We start from the raw sequence: 21786 nt of genomic DNA on the forward strand, positions 1-21786 counted from the left end.
TTATTTTCCCTTTTGTTTCACTTTAGTTGGTCAAGTGATCAACTTGTCAGTGTCTCGAATTTTTACAACTCTTTATTTATTCATTCAGTTCACGTGATAAAACAATAATATTAAAAATTATGACCGAAATATGTAAGATTTTTAAGGTAAATAAAGTAACTGAGTAAGTTGAGGAATTGCATAACAAAGTGAAACTTGAATAGCTTTACAGTTGATTTGTTTCTCGATTTTCAGATTCAATTAATATCAGTGTAAATATTGAAATAATAATTGAAACTGATTTTCTCTTTCTGTGTGCCTATATGCTTCATCTTATGTATCATAATTAATACATAAGACGTAGGTTCCCCCATTAACCTATGGAACAGATTTCATTTCATGCCTGACTCTGTTTTACGATCATTTCCTAAATGCATCACGAAGACGCTTGCATGAAATCCATAAAAAATCATAAAAATTCAAGTTCAACGACGTTGCACATCATTCAACAATCAGGCCTAAAATGTCCGTGACCTGCCACAACAATAGATTGATTTTGATATTATTGACTTAACTTCTCACACTATTCAATTGGATATCTTTAATCTGTTTAATATTTTTGTTTCCCTCATCATGTGCATTTAGTTCCAGCACTGCTGCCTATTCAGCTTTATTTGATGTGTGTCGCAAATCATATTTTGTGACCCCACGTCATAATTTTTATCTCGCTTTTTTTTTAAGATTGACTTCCTTTATGTCGCAAAAAACAACAAATCGCACACATTTACGGACTTGAATGGCTGGTTATGTTCTTTCTGTCACAGCTATAAATGCTCATAAAATATATTTTCTCTTCTTTTATTATGATTATATTCACGTAAAATGGATTTCTTTCCTTTTCCGCCTTTTTTTTTGTTGCTGCTTCACACGAATTTTATGACTTCTTGTTCTTCACGCTTGCTGTGTATGCTGACAAAAAGGAATTCTTTATTCCTCAATATTTTCCATACAAACAGCTTCTTACGAAGAAAAAAAACATTACGCACATGCCTATTGAAGCAGTCAGTAAGAATAAGAAGGCATAAAGTCTCTCATGGATAATAAAAATTCAAGACTCGTTACCTGTTGCTATATGTCCCAACCGATGTCTGTAATATTTATGTATATATATGCATGCATTTAAGCATATGTGTGACTGTATGCGAGACAGAGATATCATCTTAGTGATAAAAGCACAAGAAGGCTTGATTTTGTTGTCTATCACCAAGTCAATTCTATTTCTAGTTTGGGAAATAGACAACAATGGATATTAAATTCTAGAAATTTCACTTAATTACATGCTTAGTAATGTGCAGGCATGTGAAATCTATTGAATTATTGCATTGTGCATGTCGATGATTTTGGATTTCTCTCGCGAATGGCATAAACAGAAGTGCAGACGATGAAGAAGTTGTGAAACGGTTAATCAGAGTTGGAGCTGACTATAAAGGCACAAAATTGCTATGTTTTGATCCATTCAATCTTAATAAACCCAAAATTCTTCAGCTTGACTGACTTTTCATCAAATTAAAGCTTCACGTACCTTCCAGAACAAAAGAAGAATCTCAAGACCGTACCCAACTCAAAAATACAGTTTCTAATGCCCACCCTGCTCGCAACAAAACAATAACAACTACTCATCAGTCCACCGTGCAAATTGAAATCATCAAAAATAACTGTAAAGTGCACTAAGTGCATTAAATGCAGAAGTAGGCATAGGAAAAAAGAGAGTTTATGCTCTAAAGTGCACGCAACATAAGCATTTTGAAAAGTGAAAAAGAAAAGAAATACATAAAAAAAAACTATACATATATATTTATGCTCTATTTGTGCGGCATACGGCGGCATCAGGTATGGATAGATTCATACCCAAGAAACAATGGATATGAAAAGAAATTTTCGCTTCTAAATAATAATTTTTTTTTAAAAGCGGGCAGCAAAAAAGAAGAGATTGAAAATTTCTTAGCTTTCTTATTTGCCTTGCCTGCTTGCGTCTCGAATTTTCGAGTATTGTAAAGGATGGAGGGAGGAAACCGCAAGAAATCTTTGATTATGGTAGAATGAACCGTTTTCTCGATGAAATCACAGAATGTGCTGTGTTGAAAATAGAGACTTCATTTGCCATACGCACATATCGTCTTATAAGGCATTGCGACATCCTTTTTGATAGCGGAGACATTGCGGTTTCTATTGTGAAAACAATTTTTTTTTGTACATTCTTTCTATCTCCTTCATCTTCTATGTCTTCTGTCTCTAACGAGTGAATTGAGATGTTTTCTTGAACTCAAAGTGTAAGGAACGACACAAGCAGGCAACAAAAAAAATATCAAATTTCAAATCTATTGAATTGGAAGCAAAGAGACATTACGTCTGGGAATGTATATGTGATGATGATTTTTTTTGCGGAAAATTTGAGCCATCGACAGCCTTTTATCAGTCGATTGTATTATTACAGTTAGATATTGATAGAATATTCAGACTTTACAATACGGTTGTGTCGTAAAGTTGTAAAAAAACTCAATAAAAAAGGTCTTATCAAGTTACAGAATGTGTTTTTAAAGGCATTGGAAGTTTGGAATGGCTTAAAAGAATTAATAATTAATTAATCTGATGAAATTTGCAAAATTATCCACAGTAGGAAGTGCTTAGTGAGCAATTGATTAAATATTCATTAATAAATGTACAAACTCATCATCAATGCTTCCTTTTGATACTTTAATGCTGCTTATTATGAATATTATTCCTTAAATTGTTGAATTATTCACAAAATGTAAACAAAACTGAACGAAAATTGAACGAAGAAAATTCAAAATAAAAATATCCGTTATAATATTTCAAATTCTCATCGTAAGCAACAAGAAGCATTATCATTCTACTTAATTCATCTCAATATGTGCCTCCTCATCCCATCACTTTTTTACACATTTTCATACATCTTTCATATTCTTTATTTTTTGCGTGTGAAATTGAATGAATGTTATGTGTTTATATGTACATACATTTGCGGAGGAAAGAAACACGTAATATGAATAATATACAAATAAGATATGATGGCACAACGTGTATAGCCTCACACATAAAAAAAAAAATGATTTTGATGGTTTTGATTATTATTATGATGAATGGTTCCTAACCAGAAGAACATACATTTTTTGGCATTCATATTACAGTCCCCGCAAATAATTTGTCTTCATCTTTTTGTAGCAGTAAATTAAAATAATTAAAGGCAATGCCAGTGACTTCAAATACAAAATGGAAATAAACGCTATCTACAATTGATAATAAGCAATGAAAATTCAATTTGCGATATTTGAATTGCAAAACAATTGCTTCATTTTGATATGAATAAAATAAAATTCATTTCTTTTCTCTCTTCTTGATGTTCAGTGACTATATACAGCTACTATCATTGGAATATCAATTTTTTTGATAGATAAAAGAATATTGTTTAATTTTCGAATTGAGGAGCGGAATTGTCAATATAAGATGGTGTTTGTTGAGTGGTCATTAATTGGGTGGATGGGTTGGGGATTAGTGGGGATGTTGGGGATGCAGGGAGGTAGGGTTAAGTGAATGTTAGCTGTATTATCCCTAAAATGACTTAAAAGCAAGAAATTCGCAATTTTTTGCTTGAATTTTTTGAGTGTTCTCCAATAATCCGCTATCCCACGTACACCCATCCCATCCAAAACCCATCATATGTTACAGACACTAAAGAATCATCCACTCCATTATCATGAATATGATGTAAACACATACACATATGTTTTCTGCGTAATATAGCTTCGCAAAGCTATAAAAAAAGTTAAAGGAAGTAAAATGATATCAGAGATGTGTAAATAATAGTAATCAAGAGCGATTAAATATTCACGAATATTTTTTCGCTTCTTTTTCTTGTGAATGAAGAACCGCAAAAAAAAGAATTTAAAGAACACTCTCGTCTTTTATGTGTATCGCGCTTCACTGATAACCTTGAAATGATTTAATGACTTTACTTTTACTTTATACAATCAATTAAGTAATAACAATATCAAGTTGGTAGTTGGGGGTCTGAGGATTGGATAAATGATGTGTTATATGAAATTTCCTTTGGAGATGCTTTTTGGGAGGTCTTAGACTTGAATTATAAAGGCTTGTATGTCTACAATCTTGAGAATTTCATAGAGCAAGTCATGCTTGACTTCTAAGAACTCCATGAACTCAAGCAACTTCCTCATTCTACCTTGAGCCTCAATAATCCAAACCAAAGACCCCCAAAATTCTCTTGCGTACTTAAGTACCAAGTAGCAGAAGAGCAGAAATAAAAATTGTCATGCAAAATAGGAATGAAGACATAATTGAGACCTTGAACTTGAGACGAATATTTTTTTTTGTGTCTTTTTCTCCGCTTCTCGTTTATTTATTTTTTGTTCGTGAATAATGGACATCAATCCATACTGAATATCATCCATTGGGCAGCTCATGTGTGCAAAATGTTGAATCAGGGGTGGATTCAGGGGGTGTAGTAAGAAATTTGCAAAAGTTGCGGAACCGGTCAGTTCCGCTTTTTGTTGATTGACGCTCCAGACCCACCATACCCCCCTAAGTCCCCCTCTAAAGACCTCTATTCAGAATTTTAAAATAAATTATCATAAATACAAAGTAAATGGCCTAAGATTTACGTTAATGGGGCATTTCATTGCCTATATAATTTGAGAAACAACAAGAAATGCAGTTAAATATGAGACGGTTATGTACATGTATATATATTTATTTCTAGATTCATGTTTCAGCCATAAAACAATAATCTACAAAAAAATGATCATAAAATTGTTTCTTCCATACTACCGCAATTCTAATGTTTAACTAACTAACTAACCGGAATTGATATACAGATAGTTTTTTTGCGATGTGTTTTTGTTTACACATGTACAAGTTTTTGGAGTGTATGAATGTAGCTGTTTGACTGATTGCTGTTACGGTAAATATATTATTTATTTCGGGAATTATTGCTTAAACTTATTTGCTGTGAATTGCGAGTCAGTGGCGATAAAATATTTGAAATGATAATGAGACAGGCTATGTATGTATAGCATTGACTCGCGTACAGCATCGTTCTCATCATAGAATGCAAAAAAAAAATTGTCGATACTGAATTTTTAAGAGCAAAGTTCTTCGTCTCATTAATTCATGAATTGTATTTTAATAGTCCCAGACGCGAATGAGCTCAATTGTTAGTGATGAGATTCTATTTTGAGAAGTGCATTTATAACTGCTCTATATCTCTCTCTCACTCACTCTCTCTTTATTATTATTGTTTTGCTCATGATGAATGAAATAATGAAGTAAAAATATTTTAATGACATTTCCGTATGAGCAAAATGTAATTACCAAGTGAAATTCTTTTATTTTTTGCAAATGCAATAAAGTCTGTCCGATTCGTAAATATTATTGGGAAATTCTTTGAATTTTATTGTGCTTAGTTTGTTGATTTTATGGGAAATTAGAAGAGTTTTGAGTATTTTTTGAGGTTTATTAAAGGTAGTTTTTGATGAAATTGAAGCTTTTGTGCGATTTTAGAACTTAACGGTTCTTTTGAATTTAAATTATGTTTCAATTGTTGATTTTTCGTTAAAATAATTTAAATTGTTCGTTAAAAAATAACAAAATTTCTATTAAATTCCGTTAAAAATTCAAATTTTTCGTTAAAAAGATCGACAAATTCCGTTAAATTTCGTTTGAATTCAAATTAATCCGTTAAATTTTAACGAAGAATTTTCAAAAAGTCAAAAATTAATTCTTTCAAATTTACATGAAATTAGTAATTTAAGTATTGATTAAAACTTCCATAAAGCAGCAACAAAATTTCGTTAATTTAGCCCACGAAAATTTCCATCGTCAAAAAAACTTTTATTTCCACTAAAAAAATAATACAATTATTGTTGTTCTACTCAAGGAAATATCGTGCATACGTGACAATTTTCATTCTTAATTTACTTCCAAAATATAATTCACTTTTTCTTTTTTTTATATATATTTATGCTCTTTAGCACTCAAAATACGGTATATAATGTTCCTTTTAAGCCATTGCCGTTTAAATTTCTGTCAAGTAAGAGAATAAATACGAGTAATTTGGTAATTTGTCAAAATCAGCCAGCATTTTTTTGCATGACATAAAATATTTTTTTTCCCCTTTTATTTTTGTAGGTTATGTCAAAATGTCGATTGGTTATCCAAAATCAATAAATGGCATTAGTCGCTCTCATCACAGAATATTCTATATTAATATAGGGAATGAAACGAGTTGATTGGACTAAAGCTATAGCATCGTAAATGTATGTTCACATATGAGCATTGCAAAAGAACGGTGATTAAGCTGTTTTTACCTGTCATCAACTAGTGAGTTTGCTTTTCGAGTCTCTCTGCAGGTAATTTAATAGTCTGTTGAACGATTGAATTACCCTCTCATTGTCGCAATCGCAGTTCCGAAATGTATAAATAAAATAAAAAAAATAAATGCAGAACGAGGAAAAAATAATGTTTTTTCAAAAAAATAGGAGAGAAATTTGAATGGGATGCAGTTCTATTGTTTGAAGCGCATTTTGCATGCGGTGTGAGGCTTTTTGCTGCTTAGATGTTCATAAAATGCGAGAGGAAATTGTGAATTTTAAGCAATTTTTTGATGGTAAATTGAGCAATCTTTGGGTTCTTGCTGAGGTTTATGACTTTATGCTGTCATTTTGATTTGAATTTGTGGATTTTGAGTTGAATTTTTATTATTTTTCGATTATTTTAAATTTTCAAAAATTTAACGGAAGTTCAAAATTCAAATTCAAGCCAACTTCACTTTGAACTTTGAAAATTCAAATTCTTTTCTAACGGAAAAAGACAAAATGTTGAAGAATTCTACAAAAACTCCAATAAATCTCAAATTCCGTCCCAATTTATCCTCTCTAAAATGCCAAATGTCTTCAACTGTCATCAAATGATGAAAATTATACCAAAAAAAACTCAATTTCTTGTGGTACAAAAAGGGAAAGAATTGAATCACTTTGACCTCATTTTAATTCCATTTTGCTATGCAATTTTCTCGTCTTTCAATTTCAATTTCAATATCAAAAAATCAATAGATAATTATACGTTCTGTATCGATTGTAAAGTGACACTCTTTTATTTGTGACTCTTTCGGTCTGATTTCTGACAAATAATTTTCAGGCAGTTCCAAAAAGGTACAAAAAAAAAAGATTGAAAATCTTAAGGAATTAACCCTCGATTGAATTGAAACAGATGCAATTTGTGCGTGCACACAGTTCAATTCATACTTAAGGCAGTAAAGGCAGTAAAGGCTTTTACGATTCATGAGAATTAGGTCATCATCAATAATAATAAGGAAATAAGGGAACTAAAACTTACAGTAACGTTTCATGAGACTTTTCTTGTATGCTCTTCCTTCATTGCCACGTCCCTCATCACCCATACCGGTGGAATCATCAGAATCCGTACCGGAATCAGATCGTCCACGTCGTTTCTTTGATCCCATTGATAAATCCAATGGTGCATCATCATCATGCTCATCATTATGATTTTTGATATCATTATTATTAATCTTATTCTTATTATTAATGCTAGTTATATTATTATTATTTTCGCCATCCGAATCAACTGAGTTGTCATCTGGATGATCATGTTCATTATCTCTATAGTTTATTAAAATTTGTGGCCTATGAGTTATGGCATGATGAAGATGATGATGATGATGATGATGATGATTATCTGATTGCTCTAATGACAGCCTTCGTCCATGTTCACCATGTATTGAACGTAAATCCTCTTCGCTCAATGATCGTTTGATTAGAAAATGTTCTGTTGATGCTTTCATGTGCTGATGGCTCATATATGTGGGTGAATGTGATCGAACTGGTGATGTTGAACGTGACATGCTGCGTTTAAGATGCCTTACATAATCCAATGCTAATGCTTCCTTACGATATGCTGTCATGTCACTTGGACTCATTGAACGTTTCTCACGAGATTCATTGCTCCTTTGTGGACTCCGATTGCCCGCAAAATGATGTGATATTTGCTGATATGCCAACATCTTTAATGACTTGTTGTTGCTTGTTATTGATGACTTTTTTTTTGTTGTAGGCTCACTTGATGAGGTTTTTTTTTGGTGTGTATAATTTTTGTGGACACAATTAATTTTTTAATATATAGCAATACTTCTTACTTTTTATAGTGTCAATTAATTAGCAAATTACAATTTGCCAATATCGGCAGCATTTTATTAAAATTGTTCATTTGCACTTTTCCTTATCATTCGACTTCCTTAATTACGCAATTAAATTTAATTATTATAATTGTTCAAACTTCACGTGCCATTTTTATAAAGGCACTTAACTTATCTCATATCGCATACCACAAAAAAATCTCATGTCCTTTATAACCCTGAGATTCAATATTTTAAGGTTCCTTTCGTGTTATTTTTTTTCACTTCTTATTCAGTCAAGCACTCAAGGAAAGAGAAAAATCGGAAGCCGGAAAAACTTAAATCCTTTTTTATGCTAATGGACGAAATATAGCTAGACAGGAAGGCTAAAGCTTACACGCCTTTTTTTTCTTAGACTTGACTTCCGACTTTTTTCACAATTTTTTATTTTTTTTTCACTAAAATTCACAAAAGTATTTTGTGCTGTAAATTTCACTATTCGGGTTGTGATTATGTGTTTATGTTGAGGAACAAAAATTAACTCTTTTTTAACTTTATTAAATAAATTTTTTATTTTTTTGTATTTCTTTTTATATTTTGCACTAAATAATCAAATTTGAACTAACTCAACATTTATTATTTTTTTGTATCTTGTTGCTGGTTATATCTTTTTGTTTTGTGGATAAAATATAAAAATTTGTCTATATTGAGGTAGTAGTTTTTGTGTATTAACAAATTAAAAAATTTATTAAACCTTTTTTTCACATTTTCTTTTTGAATAATTTTTAAAAAACTTAAATTTTTCACTAATTCAACACAAGAATTGTCACAAAACTGTCTAATTCACTTGAATATGTCTCATGCGGTATATTTTATATATATTTTTTTTAAATATTTTTTTTCACAATATAATTTGAATTTTTTTATTTAAAAAATTGTTCTAAATAAAATTTTAACAAGAATTGAACTTTAAATTGCAATAAACAGTTCTAATAATTTTTCAGCTTTTATTTATTTATTTATTTATTTATATTTTTTTTTTTTGTGAATTTTTTTTTGTGACGAAAAAACTCAAACGCGTGTTTCCACTATCCGGGTTTGTTTCGGAATGAATACAAGAGAACAAAATTTTTTCAGTCGTACCGACCTTACTCTATAGTTTATTATTTTTTTTTTCCCCAACACATTTCAAACACATAAACACAGTCCGCGTCTACAGACGATCTCAGACGCACGAATACAATAAGAATCATATGCAATTCTCGTACACAGGCAGACGTGCTTGTGTGTGTGTGTCTTATTAGACATGTTCTGCATTGTGTACAATGCCGACTTGTGTTGTATGTATTTTGCGCACGACTACATACTCATTGATTCTCTTCGTGTCGTCGTCGTGTACAAGTTGCAAATATATATATATACAGTCCTATGTGTCTGTTACTGTAAAAGTGAAATAAGCTCAATACATAATACAGAGATTCAACAAATTTCATTTTCATTTGAAAATCGCGAATAGACGACGAGAGCTTTATAAAGCTATATGATTGTATTACAAAACGGAACTTCAACGACATTTAAGCAGCTAGACAATCAGACGGTGCCACATACATTAACAGTGCCCGAGAGAAAGAAATAATAATAATAAATGTGCTTTAATACCAGCAAAATGTATGAAAAAAAATCTATATGAAGGCAGGCACACATCTCGCTCTCGAGCAAGTCTCGAGAATTTTTAATCAGATGTTTCCGAAAAAAAAATGAAAAACAAAAATAAGAGAAGTTATTTCATCGTCGTCGGCTGACTGTATGGCTGTATATAATATATATATTGAATGCTGTGCATTGCAAGTCATCATAAAAATGAAAAATTATGTGTATTTGTGTAAAGATGCCGAGAATGCGATATCATGTTGTTGTTACTTACTACTGCTGCTGCCGTTTTTTTGCTATTATATAGGAATAATAATCAGCAGTGTATCAAAAAATTGCTGGAACACTTGCAATGAATGAATATCAGGAGGGTGTTCGTCCTGTTTGGAATTGGAATTGACGGTGGCATATTCAATTTTCGGTTTTAAGCTTCGAGACATACGAATTCATATACTTATTATATTTTTGTCAGATATAAAGCTTGGATTGTGGAATGAGAATGTACATGGAAGGTGGCATTATTCGGATTTCCTCTCGGGTTTTTTCCAGCTTTTTGCTGTTGTTGTTAGTTCAAACTAAGCACATAACGAGTAAGGGAAAAAAAGGGGAAAATGTTGATGCAGAAAGGGAAAATTATGTATAGAACTTTCCACCGCAATGAAAATGAAAGCACTTTTGCTTCTCATAATAATAATGATAGTAAAGGCGAAAGTTGTTATTCTCTTACCTTATGGATGATGAGTAGTTTTATGTGATAGGATGGAAATTTTTCGAGAGCCGGAGAACTTTTTGGACAATTATTTTAATTGAGTTTTTTTTGAGAATTTTTTGAATAATTTTTGAGAATATTTTAGAATTTTTTTAAGAATTTTTATTGAAAATTTGAAAAAAAATTGAAATTTGAATATCTTGTAAAATTGATTGCTTTGATTAAAATTCAAATTTTAATTACTTTTGAACAAAGCTCAAAGTAGGTCAGAATTTTATGTAAAAACTATTCAACTTATTCTTACAAAATTCGAGAAAACTTCAAGTTCTTCTTGACCAAAAAATTCATTTTCCAATTTTTTAGTTCAAAAATTAAAGCTTTTATGATTTTTTTTTTTTTTTTGAATTTAAAATAAAGGTTTATTTAATTTTGGCTGAATTTGAATTTTTAACGAAGCTAACGGAAATCAATTTAAATTTGATTGCATTCAACTTCTAGACTTAAATTTCTAAATATCTTAATTTCTAGACTCAAATTTCAAATTTATAAATTTGAAGGACCTTTTTAAAACTTGACAAAATTTAACGGATTGTTTTAAATCTCAACGGAAGTTAGCTGATTTTTAACGAAACTGACAAGAAACTTATTCAATTTTGATAGAAAATTTTACGAATAATTTTTAATTTTTGTTCGGTTAGTTCTTAATCATAACGAAATTTTGACTTGAATTGTTCAAAACTTTAAAAAAACATTTTCTAATTTTTACAAATTTTAGCCTCAACTTTAAAATTTAAATTTTAATGTTTATTCATTTTTCTTCATAAAAAAAAAAAAATAATAAATAAAGACTAAAATTAAATTTTGAAATTTTGAATTAAATTTTGAAATTTTGAAGTAAATTTTGAAAGTCTGATTTAAAGTTTCGAAATTTGAATTAAACTTTTAAAATTTGAATCTAATTTTGAAAATTTGAAAACAATCAGATTCTAAAGCCAAATCAGATTTATTTAAAATTTGTACGAAAACTTACAATCAACTCGACTTTATGCAAAATGTCTGAATTCAACTCTTTAAATTGTGCAAATCCAACAAAATCATAAAAAATTATCGCTCAACAAGAAATATCATCACCAGCCCACACTCAATAAAAAGGAAGTTTCCCAAGGTATTTTCCCAATGACTCTTATTTCCAACTATTTATTTGCATAACATACAAAGCACCTGAAAAAAAATCCATATCAAACCTGTTCTGTGTGATTTTTTCTTCTCACTTCTTGTCTCTGAAAATTTCCAGCAATAATAACATTTTGGTTCCATTTTTTATCAATCCAACAAAGCCAAAAAAATATAAAAAAATTTCCGATAAAAAAAAAGTGAAAATGAAAAGCAGTTTAGTGTAAAAGCCTTGATCCAATTCTTATTGTCAAATGATAAATGCGAAAATTATGGAAATGTATTATGAGCAATCCATTACAATTTTCATTCAGTCAAAGAATAAATACAAAAAATAAAAACTTTTGTCGTGACGTTTTGTTCTCTTTCAATTCTTGTTTTGTTATTATGTACGATATTTTAGAGGCAATAAGAAAAGGAAACGAAGATAAAAGTTCAAATTCATTAGGAAAATCGTTTTATATTCCAAAAAAAAAATGTGTATACACAAGCAGTAATGGGGGTCGGTCTGTAATGATGTGTCTTAAATTGGCTGCATCTTTTGACCCTTGCATTGCCTGATATGTCATGTGTTACATGGCTAGAGACACACAGGGTCTTCTTACAAGGAGAGTTACCCGGAATCTCGGTTTTAACTAATTTTCGAGATCGAGATCGGAACCGAAACGGAACCGAGATCGGAACCGGAACGGAACCGAGACCGGAACCGAGACTAAAATTGAGATCGGGACTTAGAACGAGACTAAGATTGAAAATTAGACCGAGATCGGTGCTGAGAACAAGATCGAGACTAAGACCGAGATCGGAAATGAGACTGGAATCGGGAACGAGACCGAGATCGAGACTGAGACCGAGATCGGTACTGAGAACGAAATCGGGACTGAGACTGAGATCGAGACTGAGACCGAAAACGGGACTGAGATCTAAATCGGGACTGAGACTGAAATCGGGACCAGGGTCATGAACTAGACATCATAGCTACACGACCCCCTCAAAAAAAGCATATAAAAATAAAATTGAATGATGAATTATTTCTTAAATGAAATTTATTCGCTACGTCTCGTACCAACAAATCATTTTCACGACTTACTTGGCCTGACTTCTTCTTTAACTGACTTCAACACACATATTTATTTATTTGTTTGACTCTATTTGCCATTGCTTCGTGAGCAATTAGCGTATTTAACGCGAATGTCAAAATTCATTTCCATTTTTTTTTGTGTGTTGTGTGCTGTGAGCTTCAATTTCAAACATTTTAGTCATATATTTATGCATTTATCGCGACAACCGCTTTAGACATGCACGTCATAATACTGACAAATGAAAATTTTCTTTCTTTCTAAACATTTCATTTTCATTTCTTTTTTTTGCGGTCAAATGTTCTGTCTATGAAAATGCCACGAATTGTCGACTTTGTCGTATGAATGAACGTGTCATTTTTGTGAATCGAAATGATTGTTTGTGTGGACCATTTTTACAAGGGCTCATGTACATATCTTAAATATTTGTCACTCGCATAGCTTCGCATACGTAATGAGACAATGAGATATTTAGAAAATTTTGTTTTTTAATTCTTGAGACTTGTTATGCTGTTTTTTTTAGTATTTTTTCACGTTTTGTTCATTGAAGGCATTCTTACCCAATCATTATACGATATGTTGTAATGTGTAATGTGTTCTGTGGCGATCGATCGGAATGCTTTTTACATCCTGAAACTATCTCGCTTACCTGTAATGATAAAGAAGAGAAGAAAAAATAAGAATTAACAAAATTAGCGATAAGAGATCAATAATAAGAGAACTAGAAGGAAAAAAATAAGTATAATTAACAATGTCCGCTAGTAATTTCTTCTCTTTAGTCATCGACGACATCGACAGAAAAGCAATTAATAGAGTATGAAGAAGTTTGTCATGGGTGAAAATTAAATGGCGCATTTTATGGTGCACAAATGCAGTAATTATGGAACATTTTAGAGTACGCTGCACTATTATGATTCAGGTTTTGTTATTTTATGTGAAATTAGCTGTTTTAAAGAACTTTAAAGTTCGTTTACAACGACTGAAATTTGAATTTTTCAGAAAATTGAAGTCAACTTCAAGTCATACAATTTATTAGTTTACATTCAAATTTGTGTGAATTTTTCATAATTTAACTATTTTAAGTGTTTCTAAGTAGTTTAAAGTCATTAAAATAGAGTGTTGAGCATCATTGAGCGTTCCTTAATCAAGTGAGTAGTGAAAAACATCCAATTTGTGTATAAATTACACAAAATCAATCGAAATTCAATATTTCAATTTCCTACACCAAAATAAAAGTGAAAATTCTGTAGTTCCGCGTCAGAAATACACTTTAAGACTTAAATATCAACAATATCTTCTTTTCCAACATCAACCCCCATTCATTGTCATTTTCTCAGTAGGACATCTCGTCCTTTTTTCACAGAATATCATTTCTCAACATCCTAGTCCCTTTTAAATGCCCAGACAATCCACAGACACTATTCTATCGCTTTATTATCACACAAAAACTGCTCTAGTGTAGAAAAAAAGAATAAATATTGTCGGGAGGGAAGAAAAACAGAAAAGAAAGAAGAAAACTGCATTTGTTGCCGCTAGTTTTGCTACTTGACTACAATAAGATGCACAAACAAGAAGTTGCAATTTCTGTTTCATTGAAAACAAGTTTTTTTACTGCGTTCACTTGCGTCTCGCATGATTCTACATAATAATAATAATGCTGAACTATTCATATGTATGAAACATGCATGCTAGAGTGAAAATAGAGAAAGAAAGGAAAAACTGAGGAAAGGAATCTTGATAAACCAGATGATGATGATGACGACGATCGTGCAATGTCAAAGTTATTTATGCGTTCGAGAAAAGAAGGAAAAAAGAAGTTTTCTTGTTGCCGCAGTTTATTTATTTATTTATTTTTTTTTCTCATCTTCTATCATCGCCATCACCTCACACACAGTCAGCATGCATTGTAAAAGAAATATATCCGCAGAAAGAAAAAAAAATAGAAAATGAATAGAAAAGAAGCTGTCAATAATCACACTAATTATGGACAATTTTTTTCTATGAGCTATTCTAGCGAAGTCAGCACGGAATGGGATAGAGAATGATAAGAGAGTGAAAACTCGAGTGCCAAGAAGAGAAGAAAAGAAAGTAAATTTGTGTCTTTTTACTTTCAATTCGCTTCAAATGAATTGCATTTATGCTTTCGATTTTCATGATAAAGATTGAGATTTTTTTCCATTTATTTATGTTTGCGGTGACTTACTCGATGCATCAGTTATGATGAAATCTTCCTATGACTATAGCTTAATATGACTTGTTTTTATACAAGTTGTAGTTTGCGATTTTTTTTTCTTCTTTTCTATTGAAATTTTGAAGGTTTTTCTATTGAAAGCTTAAAACTTTTTTTTCTCTCGCTTAGGTTCAAGTACGTTCAAGTGGCAGTTATGCTGAATATTTATTTGTTGTTGTGAGCGAGACTTTTTTTAAGCTATTTGAGAAAGGCTTGGAGTGGATTTATGAGCTTGTTTTACAATCTTTCTAGAATGTTCGATTATTGAGTTAGTAACAGCTTTTAAAGGCACGGATGAACTTTTTGAATATTCTAGAAAATGAACGGAAAGAGTTGAATTCTGAAGAATAAACAAAATTTGTAGATTTTTGCGATCTATTTTGACTTTTTTTGTCAATTTTTAGATTAACGGACTTTTGAGATTCAAAATTTATTCGTTAGATTTAACGAATGTAGTTTGACACCCTTTCTGTTTGCAATTGTCTGCAATATTTCTAAATTTACTGATTATTGGGACATTTAGACCATCAAGTATTCAACAAAACCAAACCAAATTCAAAGAATATTTCTAAATTTCACTTTAAGCCATCAAAAATTGGCAGAAACCATAAATTTTGAATTTAAAAATTTCATGAAGAATCCCAAACAATTTCCATTAACAATTCAATTCATTTCTAGAGTTTCACCTCACCAAACTCCCTCATATTCTAAGACTTTATTTATTTTTCATTCATTTTAACCTTCTGAAAGTCATCATTTCCATTAATATTGCAGGAAGTTTGCTCTAATTTCTTTCTTCAAATCTGAATTTTATTTTTAATGAAAGCTCATCACATCTTTAAAGTATTAAGTTACTAACTAGTAATAAATAGATTACGGAATAGAATTTTTTATTTTCATAGCTATAGACAATTGCTGCTTAAAGGAACTACATAGCCATTTTCATGAAGTCATCAAATTACAATATCATTATATTTATGAACGTGTTAGATAATGAAGTAATCAATATACCTAAATAATTCACATTTTTTAGTCTACCTCATTTTGTCACCCACAATAATTGAGTAGGCTTAATGCATGCTCATGTGTACATAGTTACAGCCAACATCATTACGCACAATGAATGCGAATGCGAATGTTTTAAGTTACAGAGTAGAAAAAAAAATATTGAATTTGCCTTTCCAATTTTGTTTTTTTTTTTTCATTTCAATTACTTCCATTCGCATTAAATGCTCAAACAAATTTCCTTTTGTAGGTCTAGGCTGAATTGTAAATTTTGCAGCAAACTTTTAAAGTTTCGATGACTTTTACGATGACGAATAATTTTGCATATAAATTGCATTTAACAAATTCCGGGGAACATAAGTTTCAGAGATGATTGTTGGGATTGGCTGATGCATTTCTGACTACAAATTGACGTGCTCTTCCTTATACATTCATTAGTCGTTAATTTAGCAAATCAGCATCAAGTTCCAAAAAGATTTAAATAAACAAAAAAACAGCGCAGCAAAAAATTTATTTCGATGACTTCCGCCGACAAAAAAAGAGATTATTGAGAGGTGCTGTGCCAGCACAAAAAGCGCAAAAAATGGCAAAATCAAGATAAAATTTATGTCAAAATGATCTTCGACAAGTCATTCGAATGATAGACCCGATGATCGTGAAAGAGTGTGAGCTTTCACTTGAAAAACAAAGGAAATTGTCACTCTAAATGAGATCAGCAGCAACTGTCTATAAATAAGATAAAATAATATTTATAAACATGTGAATTGCATCTTTTTTTCTAACTAAAAAGTCTAAGCAGGCAATAACAGCCACTTTGTGTATAATGTGTGCAAATATATTATATGCATGTGCAAGGCATCTATAAAAGATTCATTCAACTAACTTAGTTCAGTTCCTACCTTGACCGACAATTCAATAATAATATTCTCTCTCTATTTGCTAAAAATAATGTGCATGTACGTACGTAAGCGAATATAGAAGCTCATTCTGTCTGATTTTTTTTATTTTATTGAACTTTCTGTGTATTTTCAACTTAGTTTTTAAATATCTAACATCTAATATGTGTGTAGACGTACACACAATTGCATGCAATTTTCAATGCAATGTGCAGGGTTTTTTTTCTTTTCGTTTCGTTCCTTCTCTCTGTCTTCGTCCACATGTGCTTGAAAATAAAGTTTCTACGCTCCTCATTTTGTATGCTTGCTTGTTCTATATGATTAAATCGTATATTTTTATGATGAATGGTTTGCTCGCTTTTATATTAACATTATTATTATTGTTATGATCGTAAAATATGGAAAAGAAAACCAGCCATAACTCAGAGTGGCTGTAACAGCAACAGCAGTGCAAAAAAAATATAAAGAAATCTTTCATGATTCTCTCATGTGAAGGCATGAAAAATGAAAAATGATGAATATCTATTGAGCAGCTAGTGGTATATAAACATACGCTAGTGGAAGTGTAGAAGGAACCCCACATAAAGTACTCAACAAAGGCGCCAATTCAGTCAGCATGTGTGATGTGAATCTTTTTTGTATACTTTACTCCCTTTATGTATTTTCATGTCATTAATTCATGCAAATGTAGTCGATTTTAAGGAATTGAGTAAGTTGGGCAATGTCCAAAAATTTAACGAATTTTTAAAATTTGAAATTTATTCTTCGAAATTTTTTCTCACCTCGAAAAGTTTTTTCGATTTAATTTGTTTCTAACTCTGAATTTAGTGAATATTTGAGGCTTAACTAATAGAAAAAAGTGGCAAGAGTGATTAGAACACAATCCTCAATTAATTTAACGATCTTTAAGTATAGAATTTGAATTTTAAATTCTGCCATTTAGTTTTTCTCACCTCATTAAGTATTTTGATGATTACTCAACAACGAAAGCGACTACAAAACGATAATTCAAGTAATTATTATTCACAAAAGCGGCAAGAATAAACTACAAGCAATTAAAAGTCCAAAGAATCTCTTCCCTCGAGGCAATAAATGTTTCAAGTCAGCTTACAATTTCCCTACAAGTCGAAATAAATTTTTCATAAAAATTTGCAGTGTTTTTCGCTAAAATTTTTCAAAGAATTAGTAATAAATAAAAAAAAAAACGCATACAAAATGTACACACAGAAAGAGAATGTACACATATAGTGCCGATATAAATAGGTCATTTACATTATATGTACATGAAATGTTTATTGTAGAATATTACGATATTTGCATTTATTCCATCTCTTTCCTTCTCTCCGCTGTCGTCTCTTTTTTTACTTAATATTTTATTTTTAATAATAAATTCAAAGCTCTTTTTTTCATGAAATTTATTTTTATGACTTACAAATATTTACGTGCATGCATGTGACATTCTATTTTGCATCAGTTTATGATTATCATCATAAATAGTTCGTTGAGAATGAGCGCGAAAAATAGAAAATTCCTTTCATAGATGATGCGAGAAGAAAGGGAAATATATTTAATATGAATTGAATGATGTCACATTTACTTTTCAACCGCAACAATAATTTAATTCACTCGTTGTAATAATCATCAAATTCAATTTTTATCTGTCTTTCTCTTCGTTACATTACTATACATCAGGAGTGTCTAGAGTCGTTCTAGGGGTGAGGGATGGGTTTTGCCGACACCATGTCAGAGTCACAATGGCATGGTGCAACATCCCAGTGTCACAATGGCATGGTGCAACATCCCAGTGTCACAATGGCATGGTGCAACGTGACATGATATTGAGTTCTAAGTCATCCCCCCAAAACTACATCCCTGCAGTACAGTAATCTATATCAAAAAGTTTTATCTATTTTTTTCCCTCCCGTTCATAGAATCTTTTCCTCTCCTTCATGTTTTTGATGTCGTTTTTGTAATTTTCAGTTCAATGAAACGTTACGTCTCATCGTGATCTAAAAACGAATGTGAATGCGCACACATCACAAGAGTTAGTTTTGTTTTCCTTAAAAGTACAATAAACTTTTACTGGAATTTTTCACAAAATAATAATAGAAAATAGATATTCAGGATTTCTAGCTGCTATCTTCGAATCGATTGAATAATCATCCTTCATGTCGATGGTTTGATCTCGACTAATTGCTCCAATTTAATTTTAAAACGATTGCAATGTGGAGGAGAAAATTACGATGGAAAATTTACTATGCTTACGTGCACATTTTATAGCTTCATTTGCTATTAATTTTATTTTAGCAGTCATTCCTGACAAGAAGAAGCATCTTTACTGATTCAATTGTCAATTTTTTATGTAACTTTATATAAATTCAATTGTCGATCTCCTTAGCAAATGAATAATTTACAAACTATTGAGCTATTATTAATATTATTGAGTAGAAACTTGTAATCTAATCATCTTGCCGCACATATCGATTTGTTGATGTCCTCTAATAATTTTTTTTTTCATTTCCATTAATTCTATGAATTGAACTTATTAGTTTTTATAGAGTCATTATTCTCTAATGACAATGAGTACGATTAGAACACTATTTGCTATACTAATCAGTTGTTTATGCCTTGGATTTTTTACAAGGTGCCCGTAGATGTGAGTGTGAAAAAAATAAAATAAAATCCCACAGATGTGATTCTACGTATGTGAGTTCAACGGTCTGAAGGATTTTTTTGAAGGGACGCTGTTGTTTGAGTTTTGTGCAGTTTTTAGAGATGTGTTTTCCTCGTTGTTGGATACTTTGTAGTTCTGTTAGGAGATTGGGGATGATTAGGGATGGTGGGAAAGCTAGAAAGCCAATGGTGGCGGATAGAAAAGTCGACGTTACAACAAAAAAATTTTTGAAAAGAAACCTGTTACAAATTTACATCAAAAATTTTTGATTTTAAAATATTTTTGACCGTTATTTTAAAGATAAAAAAAATCAGTTATTTTATGACGCAAATTCATTTCTTTTATGAATTTGACGACAGTGACTACTAAATAATCAGTGTCCATTTCGATTACAATTGGAAAAACAGCATTAATTTAATATTTTCATTTCATTAAAAAACGATTTTTAAAAATTCAAATATTTTGTTCTATGAATTTAGTACTTGAGTTCTACGTTTGTTCTAAGTATAAGGCCCTTTGTTCTAAGTATAAGGCCCTAAAAAATTCTCTCCGCCACCATTGGCTAGGAAGGAACCTCTTTTGGACTTGAAGGCTAATTATTGACGATTTAGATTGAAATTCTTACAATTCAGCTCACTTGCTTGCCGTTTAGCCACCTAACATGTTCATACCCATACCAAAGCCATTACAGGATTACTTTTATCCCTAGCCATCCAGATCAGCTGTGATCCATGGCTACTCTTAGTTGGCGCCTCAATCTAACTCAATCCAAGCCAATAAACCCACAAAATATCGACAAAACTACTCAAACAACCTCAAACCTCACTTCTTCTTAAAGGAACTAAACGGAAAAAAAGTCACACTCACTTGTGAATAATCAAGACATTCAACCACAAAAAAAAAGTACAAATAATACAATATTCAAAACTATTCTCATTCAAACAACAACCTGACGTGAACTCAGAGTCTAATTTTAGAGCACATAACCTCATATCAAGGAAAAATTTTCCTCCTTTTTTGCTCACAAAAAGCTAATTTTCCCAGAAGCGAAATTTCTCATTTTCAATTATGAATGAAGGAATCCTTTCAATTTAAATTAATTAAAAAAATTCTAAAAAACTTTTTTTGCATTCTCACTTAATTCTAATTAATATTTATTCGGGTAATCGGTGAAAAGCTATGCAAAACTTTATAATTAATTGACAAGATCAGTGACTTAAACAATTGCAAAACGATTATGACTAAGTCACATCATTTAGCCTACATTTGTCTAAAGTATTCGATGAGGAAAGAGAAGTAAAAAAGGTTGTGCAATATTAATAAAAAATCTACAATATTTCGTTCAAATAACTTCGTTCTACTTTCAGTTTCATTAATATAGATATTTTCCTCTATCTCACTATGTACACAAAGATGCTAATTTCCCCCCTCATCCTCCTCACTCACATTGCAAAAATTGCAATAAAGTTGAAAGTCCATTAAATTTCCTCCTTCCGTTTTTGTTCCTCTATTGCTGCCGTAGCAACTACTTCACACATTAATTAAATTAAGAGTTGTGAAATTTTTTTTTTTTCATAATTTTTAAATAAATAAATAACTTAATGAGAAATGAAATGCGATGAGGGAATTTCCAATATATGCAACAAAACATAAGAAGGAGTGAGGCATGTGAGCATTAAACAAATTTATGTGATGATGACAAGTATTTTAATTTTTTTTTTTTGTGGCATTTTAATGGAGTTGAGTTGAGATTTTGTCAGTTTGTCATAGGAATGTTGGGATAAGTGCTATAGTGGGCTTGTTGCTTAGATGATGATGATGATGTAAATGATTGTGAGAATCTAGTCATGCGATCTGAACTATTATTACTAATTAGGTAACTGTCAGAGCTCAGAAAATTAGCCAATGACCGAATGGATAAGCATGGCAGGGCATTCATCAAATGTCTATTCTAAGAAAGGTGTGGGTTCGAGTCTTGCTCAAAGTAGTCTATCATTTCTTAGTCTATGTAAATCATGAACACTTCTTTGATTGTCGAGCATCCTTATAAACTTAACCTACAAAAATATCACAATTCATGACCCAAGATGGTCCTTAAAAATTCAATTCCTGAATACTGTTCGCACTTAATGCATAGAAAAGATGAAAAATCAGACTCTTGGCC

General features: G+C 31.0%; 1 protein-coding gene across 2 annotated transcripts in view; it reads right to left on the minus strand.

Moving 5' to 3' along the window:
- Eip74EF (Ecdysone-induced protein E74) overlaps window positions 1-21786 on the minus strand; it is a 150765-nt gene that overhangs the window by 41456 nt on the left and 87523 nt on the right. Inside the window, exon 1 of one of the 2 annotated variants that reach the window (XM_070634216.1) lies at window positions 7411-8791. The exons of the other annotated variant lie outside the window; for it this stretch is intronic. Coding sequence (XP_070490317.1) covers window positions 7411-8095 — 685 coding nt within the window. The 5' untranslated portion in view covers window positions 8096-8791. Of the gene's footprint in view, window positions 1-7410; window positions 8792-21786 lie in introns of those variants that run through there. 2 annotated transcript variants of the gene reach the window in all.

This window comes from Chironomus tepperi, unplaced genomic scaffold (genome assembly GCF_022539635.2).
Source record: "Chironomus tepperi strain 1889 unplaced genomic scaffold, CSIRO-AGI_Ctep_v1 contig_9, whole genome shotgun sequence".
NCBI lineage: Eukaryota > Metazoa > Arthropoda > Insecta > Diptera > Chironomidae > Chironomus > Chironomus tepperi.